Source organism: Danio rerio, chromosome 20 (assembly GCF_052040795.2).
Source record: "Danio rerio strain M-AB ecotype USA chromosome 20, GRCz13ab, whole genome shotgun sequence".
NCBI lineage: Eukaryota > Metazoa > Chordata > Actinopteri > Cypriniformes > Danionidae > Danio > Danio rerio.
In genome coordinates this window covers 36,113,275-36,132,758 of record NC_141040.1, presented here as the reverse complement: position 1 = coordinate 36,132,758, position 19,484 = coordinate 36,113,275, and the positions used below count along the sequence as shown (strand labels likewise).

Genomic DNA, 19,484 nt, shown 5'->3' with positions numbered 1-19,484 from the left:
ATAAGCAAAAGATATCCAGAATGCACTTTTCTAGGGCACTTTAAAAGATATTTAACATAAACAAAAACTTTAGGATCTGCGTACAGTGTCCTGAAGTACGTTCACCTCAACTTTTTATTCATCTGACATTTTACTTCCTCTCATATAATGATATTATTGAATTCAAAGAGTTCTGATTATGTACAAATAGTTATCTGCTTTAGAATAGGAGTGCTAGAATCTGTGCTAGCAGAAATTAAGCTTTTGGGAAACATGACAATGCATAAACAAATGATTTAATCTTTAATTATCTACTCTGTATAATATAGCGATCAGTCCAGCTGGCAGACACTAGATCTATTTCATTGATACAAGCACGCATGCGTGTCAATCAACACACTGACATTCAGGCAGACACACCAACACAGAGCCGGGCCTCGACGGCGGCTCACCATTCACACTTTTAAGGCTCACTTTTAAGGCAGCAAGCCACTACCTCCACCTAAAGGCACTTTGACTCAATGGTCAATCGTTCTGAATGGGATGCCTGATCCTCTGCCCTACCTGTAGTGCCTCGTTCTCATTCGCATATCTGGCAGAATTGACTAATTCTAATGAAGACTTGTTGTAGAACTGGATTGGCTGAGCTCCTGCAGTTCAAATCCCAAAAGTACAACTTAAAATGGCCGATATTATGGTAGGTTCCTGAAAACGACCCCCAATCATGTCATAGGATGCTAACTAAGGGTATACAAATGCATCTCTGATATTACCCAGCCTATGTGAGGAGGAAGGGGTGAAACACTTAAGTTTATTAGTTGGAAATAAGTAATAGTGATGGACTAAGCTGGAGAATGTAAATCATTTTGGCTGTCTTGATTGGTGTGACAGAGCCATACACAAATTAAACAAAATGCCACACGCTGACAGACACAAACCAAAAGATTTAAAGAGGATGTTATTTTTGCACTTGGATGGAATAAGAAGAATCATTATGGCACCTGCGTAAAAAAACAAAAAAAAAAACTGTTCTGGTGAAAATGTCTGACCATAATCTTAAAATTAACACTGAGAATGCTGTAAAAGATTATGATATTGAGATGCAAATCATTGTTGACATCAAAAATTAAATATTAAACCATTTCCGGACAGGACTTAATTAAGAAAGCTGCTGTTGCGCATGAAAGCAACTGAACACTTTGTATACCCCATAATGCCACTGCTTGATAAGACCTACGGCATTACTCTGTTTCTCTGTTTTAAACTCAAGTGCTTGTGAGAGCTCTAACAGAAACTAAAGAAAGCTCAAATCACAGGCATCGAGTGTCAAACATGAGGCTAAACGAGGGGGACTCGATCTCTTTTCTTTTGGGTCGGAGTGTGTTTGTTTTTTGTGTGTGTGTTGCTGTGTGGTGCCTCCAAGTGGCAGCATGTTACAGGGTGTGGTAGTTGCGGTCCTTGGACTTGCAGAACTTGTATAGGAAAAAGATGACGGCTTGAAGACCAAGTACTAACACTATTCCCCCGATGAAACTGGCGGCGTCAAATGTGGACGTCTTAGATGGAGCAGTAGTGGGCGACGCGGTTGTGGTGGAGTCTGTGGAAAGGCCAAATGTTCAGTCAAACCTCACAGGAAGAAAGAGGTGTATCATTCTATATTGACATTAGAAAAAGTCATACTTACTTGTGTCTGTCCCGTTTCGAGTCGGAGTGACTGGTATGGTTGGGATTACTGTGGTAGCTAAACAGAAAAAAAGTGCTGTTCAGATTCAATCCTGCACTTCAACAGTAAACACAAATGCCAACGCATAACATATTACAGCCTGGCGTTGGTGTATTCCTTATTTTTGTGTGTTTTAAAGTTATGAGACTGGTTTAAAAAAATACATTAGCTAACAAAAACTCAAAAGTTCTCATAGCACAAGTGTGTGTAAGGGGTCTGATTCAGTTTGAATCATATCATGTAGGTCAGTATCATGACTTACATGATATATGGCTCCCATGTATTATTATTCTCAGTTATAGGTTTACATTTTAATGGATTTTATGACTCTTTATTTATATTTTATGGTCAATCAATTTTGTTTTTAATGTGCTATGTTAATAAAATTGGCATTGGGTTTGGAATTAGGTAGGTATGCATTCTGTTGTGTATATGAATGCTGCTGAGGAAAGTGTAGAAAGCCGTACCATTGGTGGTAGCATTCGTGCTGCTAGTAGTAACGGGGTTCACTGTTGAGGCAACTGGTGGCTCTGCAGTTCAGAGAAAATCCAAAGATTAAACAGTCATCATCCAAACATACAACTTGTTAATTTGTTAATGTCCCAATTGTTTAATTTCTGACAATTTATTTATTCACTTGCTATTTTTTTTAAATGTCATGTCAGGATTAAGACTATTTTTATAGAAAGAAGGTAAAAAAAAAAAAAAAAATATATATATATATATATATACACACACACACACACACACACACACACACACACACACACACACACACACACACACACACACACACACACACACACACACACACACACACATTTTACAAGACATCGAGACAACATGTTTCTTTTACTAAGGTGGCTTCATCTTTCTCAGTTGAATAAACCATGCTCTTATCTACTTCAAAAAATAAAGCGTGAGATTGTGACAGAATTTACCTGTGCAGTTCGCACTGACGCAGTTGGCTGTTTGGTTCTCATGACTGCTGTTCACACACTGAAAACCATCTGAAAAACAAATGATATATTCTAAGAAAAGAAAAATATTGGACTGAGCTGTACTTCTAGAGGACATTCTTCAAAAAATGGCTTTAATGATTTGTTTGCTGGCACAAATAATCCACATTGTAAATAAGGTCAAGGGGGAAAAAAATCTCTGAAACCCAAGTTACTTATTAACTTCTAAAAACAATTTAAAAATGGTTAAACAGTGTATTGCTTAATTCAACACTTGGAATATAACATAGCAATGCTATAGCACATGTTCCTTGATCAACCCTACATACATAAGGTCACAAACACTCCCATGACATAAAAAGGTTATTGGCCCAGCAACAAGAGGAGGAACTAGCTTTGTCGTACAGTACTGCGATAAGAAAAAGATAAGGAGAGACAGAGAGCAGGAAGTATCAAGAGAGATTTTCCTGAAACCCCTGTGTCACGATCAGCTGGTTTCCATTTAGAGTATCCTCCTCAGTCTCACATGAATAGCACTGTGTGCGTGAGTATGACAGAACGCTCAAATACCTTACTGATAGCGATAATTCAATTTTTGCACATTGTTTCGTAATCCACTTTACCGACACTGTTGTCTTTCTCATGTTTATCACTGACTTGAGCTCTGAAGGTCTTGAGTGTCAACCTGGACTCATCCAGAAACTGCAAAGGACACATTTACAGTCAAGTGATAAATCTAGGACACCCTATTGAATTTCATAGTTTTCTGTATCAGTATATAATAATAATAATAATAATAATAATAATAATAAACTGTATATGGTTTTAGATCTAAGTATAAGATCTTATTATTTGTAACATAAAAACTCAGATGAACAACATCGCAGCATGTCACAGTTTATTTAACAAAATTAAAGTCAAGAAAAAAAAGTAATGGGTGAAAAACTAGGTTCAGATGTCTGTAGACCTACTTTAGCAATAATTGCTTAAAGTGATCATTTCCGTATGAACTTATCAGTCTCTCAGATCATTCTGGAGGAGTTTTTGCTCAGCATTTCAGTTAGGGTGTGTGGACTTTGACTGGACTCTTGCAACACCTTGATCTGCTGGTGTGCTTGCGATCATCGTCTTGTTGCATGACCTAATTTTAGCTAAGCTTTGGCTTTGGGATGGCCAGTGTGTTAACACCTGAAGGCTCCAGACCAACAAACTGTTAAAACTTCTGTTGATGATCAGTTAAGGTGTTTTGATTAGCAGACTTTCTTTATTGAACCTATATGTGGTTGTTCATCTGATGTTTTATTTTCCAAGGTTTTTAAACTTGCCAATGATCAGATCATTTTTTTATCTCCTCATATTTAAATATTGAAATTTCATAGGGTGTCATAACTTTATAACACGACAGCACACTCAAAAATGATGTTTGCTGTTTGTTCAAACTAAGTTAAAGTTTAAAATGAGCTAAAACACAATTTATGAGGTTTTTTTAAGAAGAACTTAATTGTTTTATATGTTTAGTCCACTCAAATTTGTAAAAACTAATTAGTTAAAACCAATTGTGTGGAACCCAGTATTTTTTTGTGTATGCACTTTAAAACCTGTGAATACTGTCGGACAAAAATCACGTCCAAGAACTTAGTTAACATAATAACCTATTTACATTTAAAGATGGTGTTGCAAAAATGCTTGAGTCCTCCTTGATTTTTCCTGTTAAGTAGGCCTGTCACCATAATCGATATATTGACTTACACATGGACATGACCTTAATCATTTTTGGTGATGCAATATAAATCACCCGCCCATACAAAAAAACATTCTAGCAACATTTTTGCTGTTTACGCAGCCTCTGTATCTCAATTATAGTTGTCAGCATCAGTGTGGTGTAGAAAAACACTATAGTATTTACTATAAATGACTATAGTTTATTTTCATGTGGGTGCCTGATAACTGAAAATACATCTGGTAGCAGATATCACAGCCTGTTACTTTTTACCTTGCACTTTTTTTGTTAATATTTACTATTATTTATTTGTTTAGGATATACTTTTCACATTCTGATTACAATGTCTAATTATTAAATTGCTAAAATGACTATAAATAAATGAAATATTCTTAAGCATAAAATATTATGTGTTCTTTGGAAGAGTGTACTTGCATTATGATGCCATAATATTGTCATTCTGGCATTATATAAGTGGCATAAAATGGTCTGAAAATGACAATAATTTAATTTATTTCACTACATTTTAGTGCAATATATCGTACAACATGGCCTACTGTTGAGTACTTTTTTCTCTCATTCGTCAATTTATGTAGTAATTTTTTCACTACGCACATTATTTTGTTGGAACAGTTACAGTTTTACTGACTAATCTTATGTAAAACTAAAACCAGATTTGAATAAATCTCAGAAATATACCAGGTGTACTTTCATTTTAACATCTTAATATATTTTTTCATAAGTTCAAGAAATTATATCGAGTAGTCTAGGATCTGTATAAATTATAACAAATAAGCCAAATAACTATCTTTTGCATAGTTATTTATGCTTTGTATGACTGTATATTGAGTCTGACTTTAATTTAACCCTATTGTCTTTTAGTACAAGTGTCCTGAACTGAACCATGACAGACTTTTGAGTGTTTTATGTCAAAAAAGTGTTGCTCATTGAACTGAGCCCCAACAAAAGGCCTTAACAGGTGGATTAAACCTTGGTGTATAAAAGTACATTGTGTTCGTTATGACCTCGAAACAGCAACTGCTGAGAAAAAATGTCACATGCTTTTGTGAAAGGTACAACTCTCATGTTGAAATTCCATACTATGACAACACCAAGATGTTTTCAATTCCTTGCTTTCTGAATAAGTGCTGGACTAGCAAATTTGTCCACACATTCCACAACGCCTCCCACCCCTCAGCAGTTTGGACAGCAAAACAAATTCAGTCACCCGGCCTCAAGTAATGACTGAAGGGAAATGCATACATGTTCATTACTTTAAAAGGACTGCACAAGCACTCTCTGAAGCAATCAGATGAATGAATATGATGTCAACCAGCCCACTTCGACTTTTTTTTGCAGATTAGACTGTGAAACCAGGCATCGAGAATGTCTAAATACAGATGAAAAGCCACTGTTTCTACATTTAGAAATATATAAGCTATAGAAAAAGAAGAAATTTTACATTCGTATAGACAATTTCAATGTGGTGATTTCATCAGCCCATGAACATTTCTTGCTTATCAAATTATTTCATAACTGTAACAAGAGGCAATTCAATTATAACTTAATGTTAAAACGGCTATCATAGCATTATTTATTAATATAATGCTCTTTTTGGATTTTTCGAAGTTATAGAAATTAATAAATGTATAACAGGAAATACGTTGGGACTATTGTTTTTGTTTATATGTCTTAAGTTCCATAAATAAAGTTTATAAAAAAATATATATATATTAAAACTATCAAATCTAGCATAATATAACATCTGTATTATAATGTATAATAGATAATAAATTATTATTTTTAGTATTGCTATTTCACTGTCTATCAATCATGTCATCATAGCCCAAGAAGAAATACTGAGATAACACATCTATCAGGATTATTATATAATTATTAGAAATGCAAAATTATTTGTAAGCAATTGTTACATAAATCAACATTTAAATGTTACGTTAAAATATTAAGAAACAAAATAGAATATATACAAAAAAAAAAAAAAAACATGTATTCGGTCTAAATTGAAACCAAGGCATGGGGCCGTATGAGATTCTGACGGTATGACATCCTCTTTAGACAGTAAACAGTCCTGTACTGCTCTCTTTATTGATTTAGCTAAAGCTTTTGATTCTGTAGATCACAAGCTAATGTTGCAGAGACTAAGGCTTTAAGGTTTTAGTCAACCTGCTCTAAACTGGTTTGAAAATTACTTCTCAGAACGCACTCAATGCGTGTTGAAAATTAAAATTCGCCCTTTCTAAATGTCAACACTGAGGTTCCCCAAGGATCTGTTTTAGCTCCGTTGTTATTTTCTATTTATATTAACGATTTAGGTCATGGAATAGAATCAGCTAAAATACACCTGTATGCCGACGACACAATAATATATACAGCGGCACATTCCTTAAACAAAGCTGTACAGCATTTACAGATTGCTTTTCAAGAACTACAGTGTACGTTGCAGGACTTAAAATTGGTTTTGAATTTAAAAAAGACTAAATACATGATTTTTAGCCATGGCCGCACTAAGTTTACAGACCAGACAATTACAACTCTGAATGGTGTTCAAATGGAAAGAGTTAGCTTCTACAAATATCTAGGTATTTGGATTGATGAGAGATTAGCCTTTGATATACACATTGACAAGTAATTGAAAAAGCTTAGGCCAAAATTAGTTTTTTTTTTTTTTAATACAGATCAAAAAATCGTTTTCCTTATAAAGCCAGTAAAAAGTCAGTAGAGAGTACATTTCCGTCTATAATGGATTATGGTGATCATGTTAATATGCACGCAGCCGCTACTCTACTATGAAAACTAGATTCTGTTTATCATGCAGCAATACGCTTTGTCACAGGTGCAGACTCATGGATGCATCACTGTATTTTGTATGATTCATTAGACTGGTTATTTTTATATAAAAGGAGAAAATTACATCTGTACTTATTTATTTTAAAGGCTCTTTTAGGTAAATTACCATCCTATCTTTCTAATTTGTTAACATTTCACACAAATAACCAACACACAAGATCTGGTTCATGTATTTGTCTAACAGTCCCAAGGGTACTGTCAGAACTTGGCATACGTTTACGCTCTCAGGGCTTGGAATGACCTGCAAAATAGGCTCAATCTTGAAACACTTCCGACTCAGAGTACTTTTAAACATCTTTTATACAACATCTTAAAGGACACTTGTATTTGTTTTTTATGATCTGATGTTTTTACGAACGGTTATTTTGTAACTTTGTGGTATTGTTTTTGTGATTTTATGTGAAACATTATGTGCTGCCTGCCATCTTGACCAGGTCTCACTGGAAGAAGAGACGGTACTGTCTCAGTGTGATCTCCTGGCTAAATAAAGGAAATAATAATAATAATAATAATAATGATGATAACCTTGGATAAAAATATCATGGTTTCATGGTATCATGATTACTGCTCCAAAATAAGTTCTTTATAAAGGTCTGGATAAAAACACAATGACTTTTTCCCCCGTTGAAAACAACATATTTCATTTTAAGAAACATTCTGTATAGGGTAGACTCATCAAATGGTGATACTAAACGTTTACAAAGCGATGTAATACTATCGAAAATTACAATATGTATATCTCCATACTTAATATATTATGGCCATAAAGATACATTTTTTATATATTGTTAAAATATTGTTATCTGTGATGCAGCATGTCCAGAGACTGTTGTGTACACCATTGTTTTATATAAAATTTACTTTAATGTGTGATATGACGTGTGGTCATAAACAAATATTTGTTCAATTCAAATGATTAGAGTGTTGGACGCAGAAACAGTAATCTATATGTCACGACTTAGCAGACGGATTGAGATATCTTAAAAAAAAAAAAAACAATAATACAAAAAAAGACAAAAACCTACAATCTGCCATTAATAAAACTAATTGAAGTTTAATTCAAAACAGAAAAGCTACAAAACTAAATCACTGAAGTAACTAATGACTGTCATTGGTGAATGCATTTCTTCATTATCCAGACCAAGCTACATAAAATTCATTATTATAACTCATATCAATCTGTGACAGTGCTCTAAATCTCAAAGTGTGTGTATCTCTGTTTTATGAGTTATGTCAGATTAGCAAACAGGTATCAATATTTAACTCAACTGATGTAATGAAACATTAAACATTTCAATATTTGTTGAGCAAATATTTTAGCTTCCAGATCATCTCACTTTCCTATGCACCCACAATATGTCAATAATTCAAATGAGTGTTTACAGCTCATGCCCAGACATGTAGCTTTAGCCTGACCATTGTTTGCTACTGTTAGCAACAGTTATCTGTGGCTTTGTCGAAACGCCCTCAAAACTAATAAAACTGTCCTGTCTGACTGAAACTGAATGGACCCTTTTCACAAGACGTGTTTAACAATCATCAGCATCTCAAATCCTTAAATGTTTACATATCCCTTACATATTATATCATCTTTACATCAAATTACAAAAAACTAATTACCGCTTATGTAAGGTGTTTCTAAAGTTCTAAAGTTAAGCAGTGTCTTTGGGCGGGACCGTAAATTTGAGATTGTTCTCTCTTCTGTCTGCCGTTATCAGTCTCACACATTTTTAAAATCTTTTTTCTGAAAGTTTTGATTACACTATCGTTGAGTTTTTCTTTTATTATTTGAGCAAATACTGTAAAAAAATAAAAGTAAATAAATATATATATAAACACACACACACACACACACACACACACACACATATATATATATATATATATATATATATATATATATATATATATATATATATATATATATATATATATATATATATATTTGTTGTACTTTACCATTTATTATGCTTTAAGTTTACCCAACTATGACGACTTTTGCTGCTGAGAAACCTGTAAATATGAAAACGGTCCATACCTTTATCTACACCAAAATTTAAACCAAAGAAAAATAATGTAAAAAATACTCAAGACTATTCCTCATTATCTAAACTAAAAGACATGAAACATCTGCACCTGTTTACTCTACCCATCAGTCCTGCACCACCAGAAGGAAAGACCTGGACTTTTCCAGAGTGTTGTTTCACTGAATCAGTGTAAAGCGATCGCGTCGTCTCTAGGGAGCTGATAGCACAATGCTAACGCAACTGGCTTTGTTATAGGGGGAGGTGCGGTTACAGACACTACTACACCTGCTCAGGCCCGTCAGAGTCAGACCACTGACACTGAGACATAACACAGACTCAGAGAATGACAGCTGACTTTAACTAAGGAACGAGAACAAAGCCTGTGTAAGTGCTTCCTTGAGGGAAGCCATTATAGCTGCATTATAGACAGTGTAATAATATTAATTATCGGTTTAACTATTGGACAAAACAACTAATGTCATACTAATATATACAGTGATTAGCATAATTGAGTACACCCCATTTTGAAAATCTATATTTTTGCCCATTTCTCAGTGAATATAGGCAATGTATTTTGGTAAAATTAAGCTAAACAGATTTATTAACAGTTATATTTATTAAAATAATATTTTAGTCATAAAATATAATAATACAATTAGATTCAAGCAATTCAATTGTTTACAATGAAATATTCCATCAACAACAACAACAACAACAACAAAAAAGACAACCTAATAAATTAACTAATTTGTTTTTACATTTTTGCTTCTCTTAATTATTTTCTCTTTTTAAAAGTTTCTCTAGATGTACTAGTTTTCTAGCTGTTTTCTAAGCTCCAGATTTGGCCTCAGTACTGACTAATCTAATGTACAGTTGAAGTCAGAATTATTAGCCCCCTTCGATTTTTTTTTTTCTTCTTTTTTAAATATTTTCCAAAAGATATTTATCAGAGCAAGGACATTTTCACAGCATGTCTGATAATATTTTTTCTTCTGGAGAAAGTCTTATTTGTTTTATTTTGGCTAGAATAAAAGCAGTTTAGAATTTTTTATGTACCATTTTAATGAAAAAACTATTAGCCCCTTTAAGCTATATTTGTTCTCGATAATCTACAGAACAAACCACTGTTATACAATAACTTGCCTAATTCCCCTAACCTGCCTAACTTAATTAACCTAGTTAAGCCTTTAAATGTCACTTTAAGCTGTATAGAAGTGTCTTAAAAATATCTAGTAAAATATTATATACAGTCATCATGGTAAAGATAAAATAAATTAGTTATTAGAAATGAGTTATTAAAATTATTATGTTTAGAAATGTGTTTAAAAAATCTGCTCTCCAATAAACAGAAATTGGGGAAAAAATAAACAAGCGGTCTAATAATTGAGGGGGGGCTAATAATTCTGACTGTATGCACAAATATAATATTGTATAGCTTCCTATTAAAATATTAATTTAAAAGATAGATTTGTGAGGGGTGTACTTGTATATGCTGAGCACAGTATATATACAGGTAAAGCCAGAATTATTAGCCTCCCTGCATTATTAACCCCCTATACATTTACTCCCCAATTTCTGTTTAATGGAAATAATTTTTTCTAGCACATTTCTAAACATGTTAGTTAACTCCTCATTTCTAATAAATCATTTCTTTTATCTTTGCTATGACAACAGTACATACTATTTTACAAAATATTTTTCAAGATACTACTACAGTGCAATTTAAAGGCTTAATTGTGTTAATTAGGCAAGTTAGGGTAATTAGGCAAGTCATTGTATAACAGTGGTTTGTTCTGTAGACAATAAAAAAAAACTGATTAAGCAGGCTAATAATACTGACCTTAAAACAAAATAAGTTAAAATAACTTTCTCCAGATGAAAAAACATTAGAAAAATACTGTGGAAAATCCCTTGCTCTGTTAAACATCATCTGGGAAACATTTGATATATATATATATATTCACACAGTAACAATGTTTTAAATATCCTGGCTTTAAATGTTAAAAAAAAATTAACCCTTGTCCTTTTCTGGGTGAAAAAGATCTAAATTACATCGTTTAAAAATAATACAAAAATATTAAATAACACAAAAACAAACATGAACAATTAACTTAAACTAGATTTACTCATTTCTAATAACTGATTTATTTTATCTTTGCCATGATGTTTTACTAGATATTTCTTGATATTTTTCCCCTATACAGCTTAAAGTGACATTTATAGGCTTAACAAGGTAGGTTAGGGTAATTAGGTAAGTGATTGTGTAACGATGGTTTGTACTGTAGACTATCGGGAAAAAAATAGGCTTAAAGGGACTAATAATCTTGACATTAAAATGGTTTAAAAAAAAATAAAAAACTTATTTTATTTTAGCCAAAACTAAACAAATAAGACTTTCTCCAGAAGACAATATATTATCAGACATACTGTAAACAATTCCTGAATCTGTTAAACATCATTTGGGAAATAATAAAAAAAAAAAAAAAAACTCAAAAAGTGGCCAATAATTCTTACTTCAACTGTATACAAGCATTGAAAAGCTAGAATCAGCAAAAACGTTTGAATATACAACTCTGTACCAATCTTTATAGTTTTATTCATTTCATACAGAAAACAATTGAGAAAATTTAACTCCAAAACATGGAATTGACTTTTACTGAGCCTTCTAAAATTGATGCAAAAAGGTGACATGCTTCCTCAGTATTTTTCTCATTTTCTAGGCCAAATGTCTTTTTATTCTGAGATACATTTACTTGAGAAGACAAATAACACAAGGTAAGCTTTCATTTCAGTAAATGAACTGGTAAACTGAGTTCATAATTAAAACTACAAATGTGTGTCAGTGTGCTCAGAAAATCTTAATTCAAATTAACTACATATCTCTATAAACAAGACTTATTTTGCATTGCATGTGTCTTGATGGTTTAGATATATTGAATTGTAAAACAAATAAAGAAGATTTCATTTATTTTTTTTTACTTTTTTTATTCAATGCTATTGCTTTTTTGTTTGTATTTAGTTTTGAAATGACATTAAATATACTGCATTAGTATTCATTCATTCTTATAATTTGAATATTCCTCTCCTTTCATCCATGATACAGCCACTTCTTTCTGCTTACTTTACTGTGTTTTTTTTTTCCTGAAGAGCCTTGAGTGCCATAGCAACAGTGTGTGCGTTTCATTAGTATGTTTACTCTCTCTGATTCATTTCACGTCATCCATTAGCAAAGAGGCATGGAGAAGGACTCCAGGGATAAAAGGGCAGTTACTTGAGGCTCATACTGACCAAAACCACCATTAAGCACAGAATGAAACACAAACACACAATCCCATCTAATATTAGTACACCACATTATACACTATCCACAGTTACAGTATCCGCGTTTACATGTAACTTAAGAGCTGACCAGAGAGAAAAATCTACTAACTGATCATGTTAATTTAGCCAATTAATTTTACAAATAGACAGACCTAGAGCTGACCAGAGAGACAAATCTACAAATATAATCTGAGAAACAGGATTTCCACTAAAATGATGCAAACTCAAAAATCACATGCTACCCAGAGGCCAAATCCATTTACCTACACATACCATTAATGAAACGGGTACTATGTGTAGACAAACCATTCACTGTGACTAAGTCAGGTGAAGAATGGGTTCTTCATACCAAATTGATTAAAGTTTGCGTTGAGTCATCTTACTTTGAGAACATTTTTAACACAAAACCTCCATATTATTTTAGTCAAAGCATCGCCAAAAAGTAAAAAATAATAAAAAAAAACTAAAAATTGCAATACTGCAAATGTGGTTTGTCTTTTTGTAACCAAAAAATAACTATCATACATTTTCAGCATAATTTATAGAAGATAGCCACTAAAATGTCATTTTGTACAACAGACAAAAACAAGCAGACTGAGGAACAACTTTTTCCGCAAAACTGACTCGGATTCTTTTGGCCTCCCTTATAGCCCCTACTATAGACCTACTTGAATGCAATTCATTTGCACATCACTTCACCTAAAATGTATTCATTCTTTTTGTTTACTTTGTAGATGACTGACAAAGAAAAAATACATTAAAATAAAGATACAAATTATCCCAACTGAAATTTGTTACAAAAGAGCATTTTCACAACAAAATTATGCTATATAAAGTGGTCAAACATTATGTTTCCTGCTGTGGCGACGCGGTGGTGCAGTGGGTAGCACGTTCGTAGCTTGTTCGAGCCTCGGCTGGGTCAGTTGCTGTTTCTGTTTCCTCCAAAAGTCCAAAGACATGGGTTATATGTGAAATGAGTAGGCTAAATTGTCCGTAGTGTATGTGGTCAATGAGTGTGTGTGGATGTTCCCAAGTGATGGGTTACGGCTGGAAGGTCATCCGCTGCGTAAAACATGTGCTGGATGAGTTGGCGGTTCATTCCGATGTGGCGACCCCAGATTAATAAATCGACTAAGCCGAAAATAAAATATATGATTGTTTCCTGCTGCTATTTTGGGTTTTTCATTACTTCTCAGGTAAAAATCCAAAGTAATTTAAAATTTCACTTTGTAAGTTGTTTTTTTAAGAGATTGTCGCAGTTGCTAATAAATCATATTAACAGGAACAGAAATAATCTGATTCAGATGTGCACTGGAACTAAAGCATTTGAAAATATCAATGGGCAATGTGCACTAGGCTACCATAAAAGCCGTAAATTCTACAGTTTCGCAACCTTAAAGGGCTCCACAGACTATTTAAATAAAATGGTTTATTGGTGCACAAACTTCTGAGCTTTTTGGTGACTTTTCCACATGCAACATTATCTTTTGTAGATAAACCATTAATGACGAGACTACAGTTTACAAACTACAGTGGCACGACCAGTATTTTGGAGCCATAGTACCACGATACTACCATAGAACCAGTAAACCGTGCAACCCTACTATCTTCGCATTTCTGATTATTAAAAGCAACCTGTAGATATATTGATCAATTGTAAATCTCTGTTCATAGTTAATACAACCTTTATATAATGTTCATAGTACATCCATCTGTAAATATTACCACCCATAGCTTTTCTATAATTGTACTTCATAACTTATATCCTGCACTTGCTGTTATTGCACTGTTAGTCCTAAACTGCATCGTTGCCTTGTACATGTGTAATGACATGTTTGTTTTGTTTTTTTATAATATTTTTTTCTTCTTCTGGGTTTTTTCACCTTTTAATAAACAGGACAGAAGAGAGTATTAACAGGAAAGTGGGAAGCAGAGAGAGGGAAAGGATTCCTCGAGGCAGGAATCGAACTCGGGCTGCCATGAGCACTTGAGTGCATGTGTCGACGCACTAACCACTACGCCATTGGCACCCATTATCCTTTAAAACACTATAAATATAAAATGATTAAGGGTGTCACGATCCTCCAAATCCTCGATTCGATTACATTTTCGATTCTAAAGGCACGATTCGATTCGATTTTCGATTATGAATAATTAATTAATTAATTAATGACCAATTAATTATTTGTAGCCTACCGTTTAAACTACCTGACCTGGATGGTCTTTGTTTTACCCATAAACAAATCATACAGTAAATTAATAAAGGAAAGATACACACATAATTACCACCTGTCAATCACTTTTTCTGTGGGACTCGTGAATAGGCAGTGATCTGTGTCGTTATAATGGCGTCGGTAAAAAAGACGCACAACCAACAGGAACCAGCCAACAGTATCTGAGGTGTTCGCTAAAATGACTAAGTACAAGTGAGTGAAAGATTGAAGCAGTCCTCTGACTGCCTGGACCTGCTGTCTCGAGCGCATGGCTGTGTATGCGTCTGTGTCTGTGTGGTCACGTGATTGGCATTTTCCGCGAGCGGATTTGCAACGGGGGTGGGCGGAGGATCGCGATGCCGTTGTTGTCTATCGGACGAACCGTACGTAATACGTACATAGCAGAGCTTGCAAAACTGTGTTTTTTTTTGTCGACTACACGAACGTTGTCAACATAACTAACTGGAAATCCAAAATGCTTACACCGGTGACTTCATTGAAAGAGGAGAGGGTTTAAGCTCTGTCTGCGGTCTCCTGCTTCTGCAGTTTAACAAGCACTTCAACAAGCTGTTTTTTTTCCCGTTTGGCAAGCCAAGCTGACGTGACATGGGGCGTGGTAGCATCGACGATTCTATTTTTTGATTCGATAATCGAAATTGAGCATAAATTTCGATCGATTTCGATTAAAAATCGAAATCGTGACACCCCTAAAAATGATAGTTAACTTTTTTGCATTTTATTATAGGTCAGCTTTATTTTGTAAATAAGTATATGCGTTACACTAAATTATGATAGAACATTATTCCACCATATACTTTGATTATTATCATTTTTACTTGCATTATTGCTTTTTTACTTACATGAAAGCTATAATAAAATTAACAAAAAAACTATTTGTTTTACATTTTCAATTTATAGTTGTGTTGAGTATTTTTTTTATTTTGTTTTGTAAATATGGTGACTCATCTTCCAAATTTAACAAATTGTTGTCATTTCGAACTGCACAAAATAACAAAATATTAAATTGATTGTTTTTACAACATAATAGCAATATTTTAATTTCAGAGCAGTTAATTATTCAACAATTGGTGGAATAGTTCTGATTTTCATAATTATCATTTATCATATATACCAAACCTTAGTTAAACGGCCTCTTGTCTCCAATTATGCTGTTCTAAACCAGTTGATTGTTGTCATATGAGCTTTGAATTTGACATGGAGGAGGGACTGACCTGTGCAGTTCATCCATTGGCAGAGAGTCACATTTTCACATGCATCACAGCCATGGAACGTGCTACAAACTTCATCTGAAAAAAATGAATGTCACATGAATAAAAAAATATTCCAACAAGCATGTAATATTCAAAAGCATTGGCGATATCATTTCGAATGTAGTTTTCCTGCATCATTGACCTATATTTGCTTCCAGAGCGTTTGTGTCATTCTTATCTCTTGACCTTTAAACCTGAAACAAGGAACACTCAGTAACCACAAAACTGTAAACATTCTCCAAGACTCTAGGTTAAAGATAACAGAGCTGTGCCCACAATATGCCAATCTGGAATCTTCTCTGCTTGTGAATTGTTATGATTAATTTTGAATATTGTAGATGTGAAACAGCTGAACTGAAAAACAAAAAAGCTTGGAAAATTACCAATGAGTCTTGTGACCAAGTGAACATGATCTGATGTCTCTGGCAAAACACACAATCCAAGGTTGTTTAAAAACCTAGCGATGTCCTTAAAGGCACAGCTCACCCAAAACATGAAAATGTATTTACTTAGAGTAGTTCCAAACATTTAGGATATTTTTTTCTTTAAAAACACAAAAAGAGGACCAATTGAAGAATGTTGGAAACCAGTAGACACACCGAAAGAAATACAATGCATGTCCATGGCTATCAGTTTCCAACATTCTTCAAACATGTCTTTAAAGAAACAACAACAAAAAAAGAAACTCAAACAGGTTTCTCAAATAAGTGTAGGGGAAATAACTAATAGCTAAAGATTTTTATTTTTAGGTGAATTTTCCATTTACAGTTGTAACGTAACTGAAGTATTGTGATGTAGGGCTAGGCAATTAATCAAAAAGTAATCAAAATCGACATTCAGAATCAATAGATAATCCTAGATAGTAGATAGTGTGCGTTTACTTCAATTATTTTAAAATCAAGTAACGCAACCCACATTCAAAAATCTCACTTGCAATATGTGAGCATATTTACTGTACAAAACTTGTCAGTGAACTATGAGGGCAAAAACATAAATAAATAAAATAATCATTCATTTATCGTAATCCAGTTAATATGTTCAATTAATCAAGATTTTGATTATAGGTCAAATCACTCAGCCCTACTGTGATGCACATTCATGTAACAGATCACTAAACAAATCCAATGATGTGAGATGTGGGAAATTTGTTAAAAAGATGAAGGCAAGCTTGATTAAACTTTACAAGATCGCGTTTTTGAGCAAACACAACCACAGATTAAGGTTGTTGCTAGATCAGATACAGTTGTGGCCGGAAGTTAACAAGAATTATTTATTAAATTTTCCATTTATTGTATTTTATTAATGTCTACCCCCACCCTAACCCTAAACCCAACCATCACAGTAATGTAAAAACAGTAGTTGTACCGAGTCCTATTTATTAATTTACCCAGTAAATTGTATTTTATTTATTTATTAAATTACCCAGTAAATTGTATTTTATTATTAACGCATACCCCCACCCCAACCCTAAACCCAACCATCACAGTACTGTAAAAATATTAATTATTATTATACAGTGTTACAAAAATGAAGCTATATTGATGTGCATATCCGCAGCTGTATTCTGTCCAGACTTTACCAATAACTGGAGGAAAAAAATAAAAGTTTTCATGGTAACAAGCAGGCCAAAAATGACCATTAATGCCCAGTGCCTTTGTGTGGCAAAGATGGCAATCTTATTTACTTTACAGCCCAACATGTGACACTCTGGATAAATATAGATCTTCAGAACGCAGTAAATGTAAATGGGAGCAAAGCCACAAGACAGCAAACTAGAACGCCTGATGTGTTTGATTACATAACAACAAGACGAAAGCGTTCGTTTTGCGTGACAGATAAGTGATTGTATAATCAGTTATTGGGGAAAACTACCCCATTTTGATGTGGGTATTGTGTAAAATAGGCAACAAAAACTGTAAACATGTCACAAAAGGCAGTAACTTGCGGAACGAGGCCAAAGTGCACCAACCGCATATAACAATGTTTCATTAAAGCTGTGGTTGAGAATCAAGAACGATGCTTTAAAAATCGCCAACTGATGTTTTAACTCCATTGGCGGTCTGAGAACGTATATATTTCCTTACTTAATTTAAAACAGCAGTATTACGACGTTTTCTAACAGCTGACTCTTAAGAGTCGATTCTTTTCGCGATTCAAATACGTGCATAACATAAGTCAATTTCTGAACAAACAACTCTTTTGAATAGACTCTGATCTATGCAGTGAGATTATAGTGTGATTGACTTCTTATTTTATTTCTGAAATGTTTAATCCGCTGTGTTGAAATCTCAAATGACCTCGTCATTTGGCAACAGTGTTCAGCACAGTTGATGCAATAAAACCCGAACCATTACATAATATCTACCGCTCAAAAGTAGCAAAAGAATCGTTAATGCAACCAGAATCGCAACCGCTCCTAATTAAAATCACAGTTAAGGTGTAACCGATGGCGTGATGGGCAGTGTTTTGGTTTTGCGTTGTGACAACAGGACACGCGGGATCACTGTTACATTATAGGTAAATTTACTCACCCGCCGAAAACTGCTGGCTTGTCATAGATCCCAATAGGGCTAGTAATAATGTCACGGCGAAAAGTCTCCAAAACATGGTGTCTAATTTGTCTATTTTGAGTTGTCGTTCGGACGTTCAGGTCGACCTGTCTGCAGTTTCACTCCGCTGCTGCTGTGGATGTGGCTATGCTTCCTGCTTTCATGATCACGTGACTGGTACTTTTCAACATGGAATGGAAAACGTGGCTTGAAAGCGGCGTGTGACCAAACTCTTTTTCCTGTAGGTGGCGTGTGGGGGCTCAGAAAAAATATTCTTTTATTAAGTTGCACTCAAATCTCAGGGCGTTTTGTGTTTGAATGTAATCGTCAGTAGTGTTTAATTCTCGAATGCCAGAACAACACATCAGCTTCACACTAAACTGATCAAAATGTGTTTGTCATCTCACCTACTGAAAAATCTCAACTCAAAACTCTTATTTAAAAAGAATCAATGATGAAAAAGCAAACCAAATTTAAAACTTTACTACTTTACATTTTATTATGATTTACAGAAGCTACCAGCTAAAATGCTATTAAAAGTAAAAACAGTTTATGTCATAAGCATTGGCATTATCTTTCAACCATAGGTTTTACCAGCAAACAATCATTTAAAATAAAATGTTATTATTTATTATGTCATGCTTTTTAGTAAATATGGGTCAGAAGTATGTCATTTTAGTATTACCCCAACTATGTTACACCAAATTATGATGAACCATGAATAAACCATGTGAACATTTTGCTTTCACATATGTTAATTTGAACTGAGGGCAGCACGGTGGCTCAGTGGTTGCCTCACAGCAAGAAGGTTCCTGGTTCGAGTCCTGGCTCGGCCAGTTGGCATTTTAATGTTT

General features: G+C 33.9%; 1 protein-coding gene across 1 annotated transcript; it reads right to left on the bottom strand.

Annotated features, from left to right (window-relative positions):
* Positions 1-311: 311 nt before the first annotated feature.
* cd164 (CD164 molecule, sialomucin) lies at positions 312-18,786 on the bottom strand. The gene is given in 6 exon segments (NM_001044791.2): positions 312-1,576; positions 1,664-1,720; positions 2,170-2,232; positions 2,644-2,712; positions 16,043-16,117; positions 18,613-18,786. Coding segments are annotated over 6 exon segments (504 nt in total). The 5' UTR covers positions 18,689-18,786; the 3' UTR covers positions 312-1,412.
* Positions 18,787-19,484: the final 698 nt, after the last annotated feature.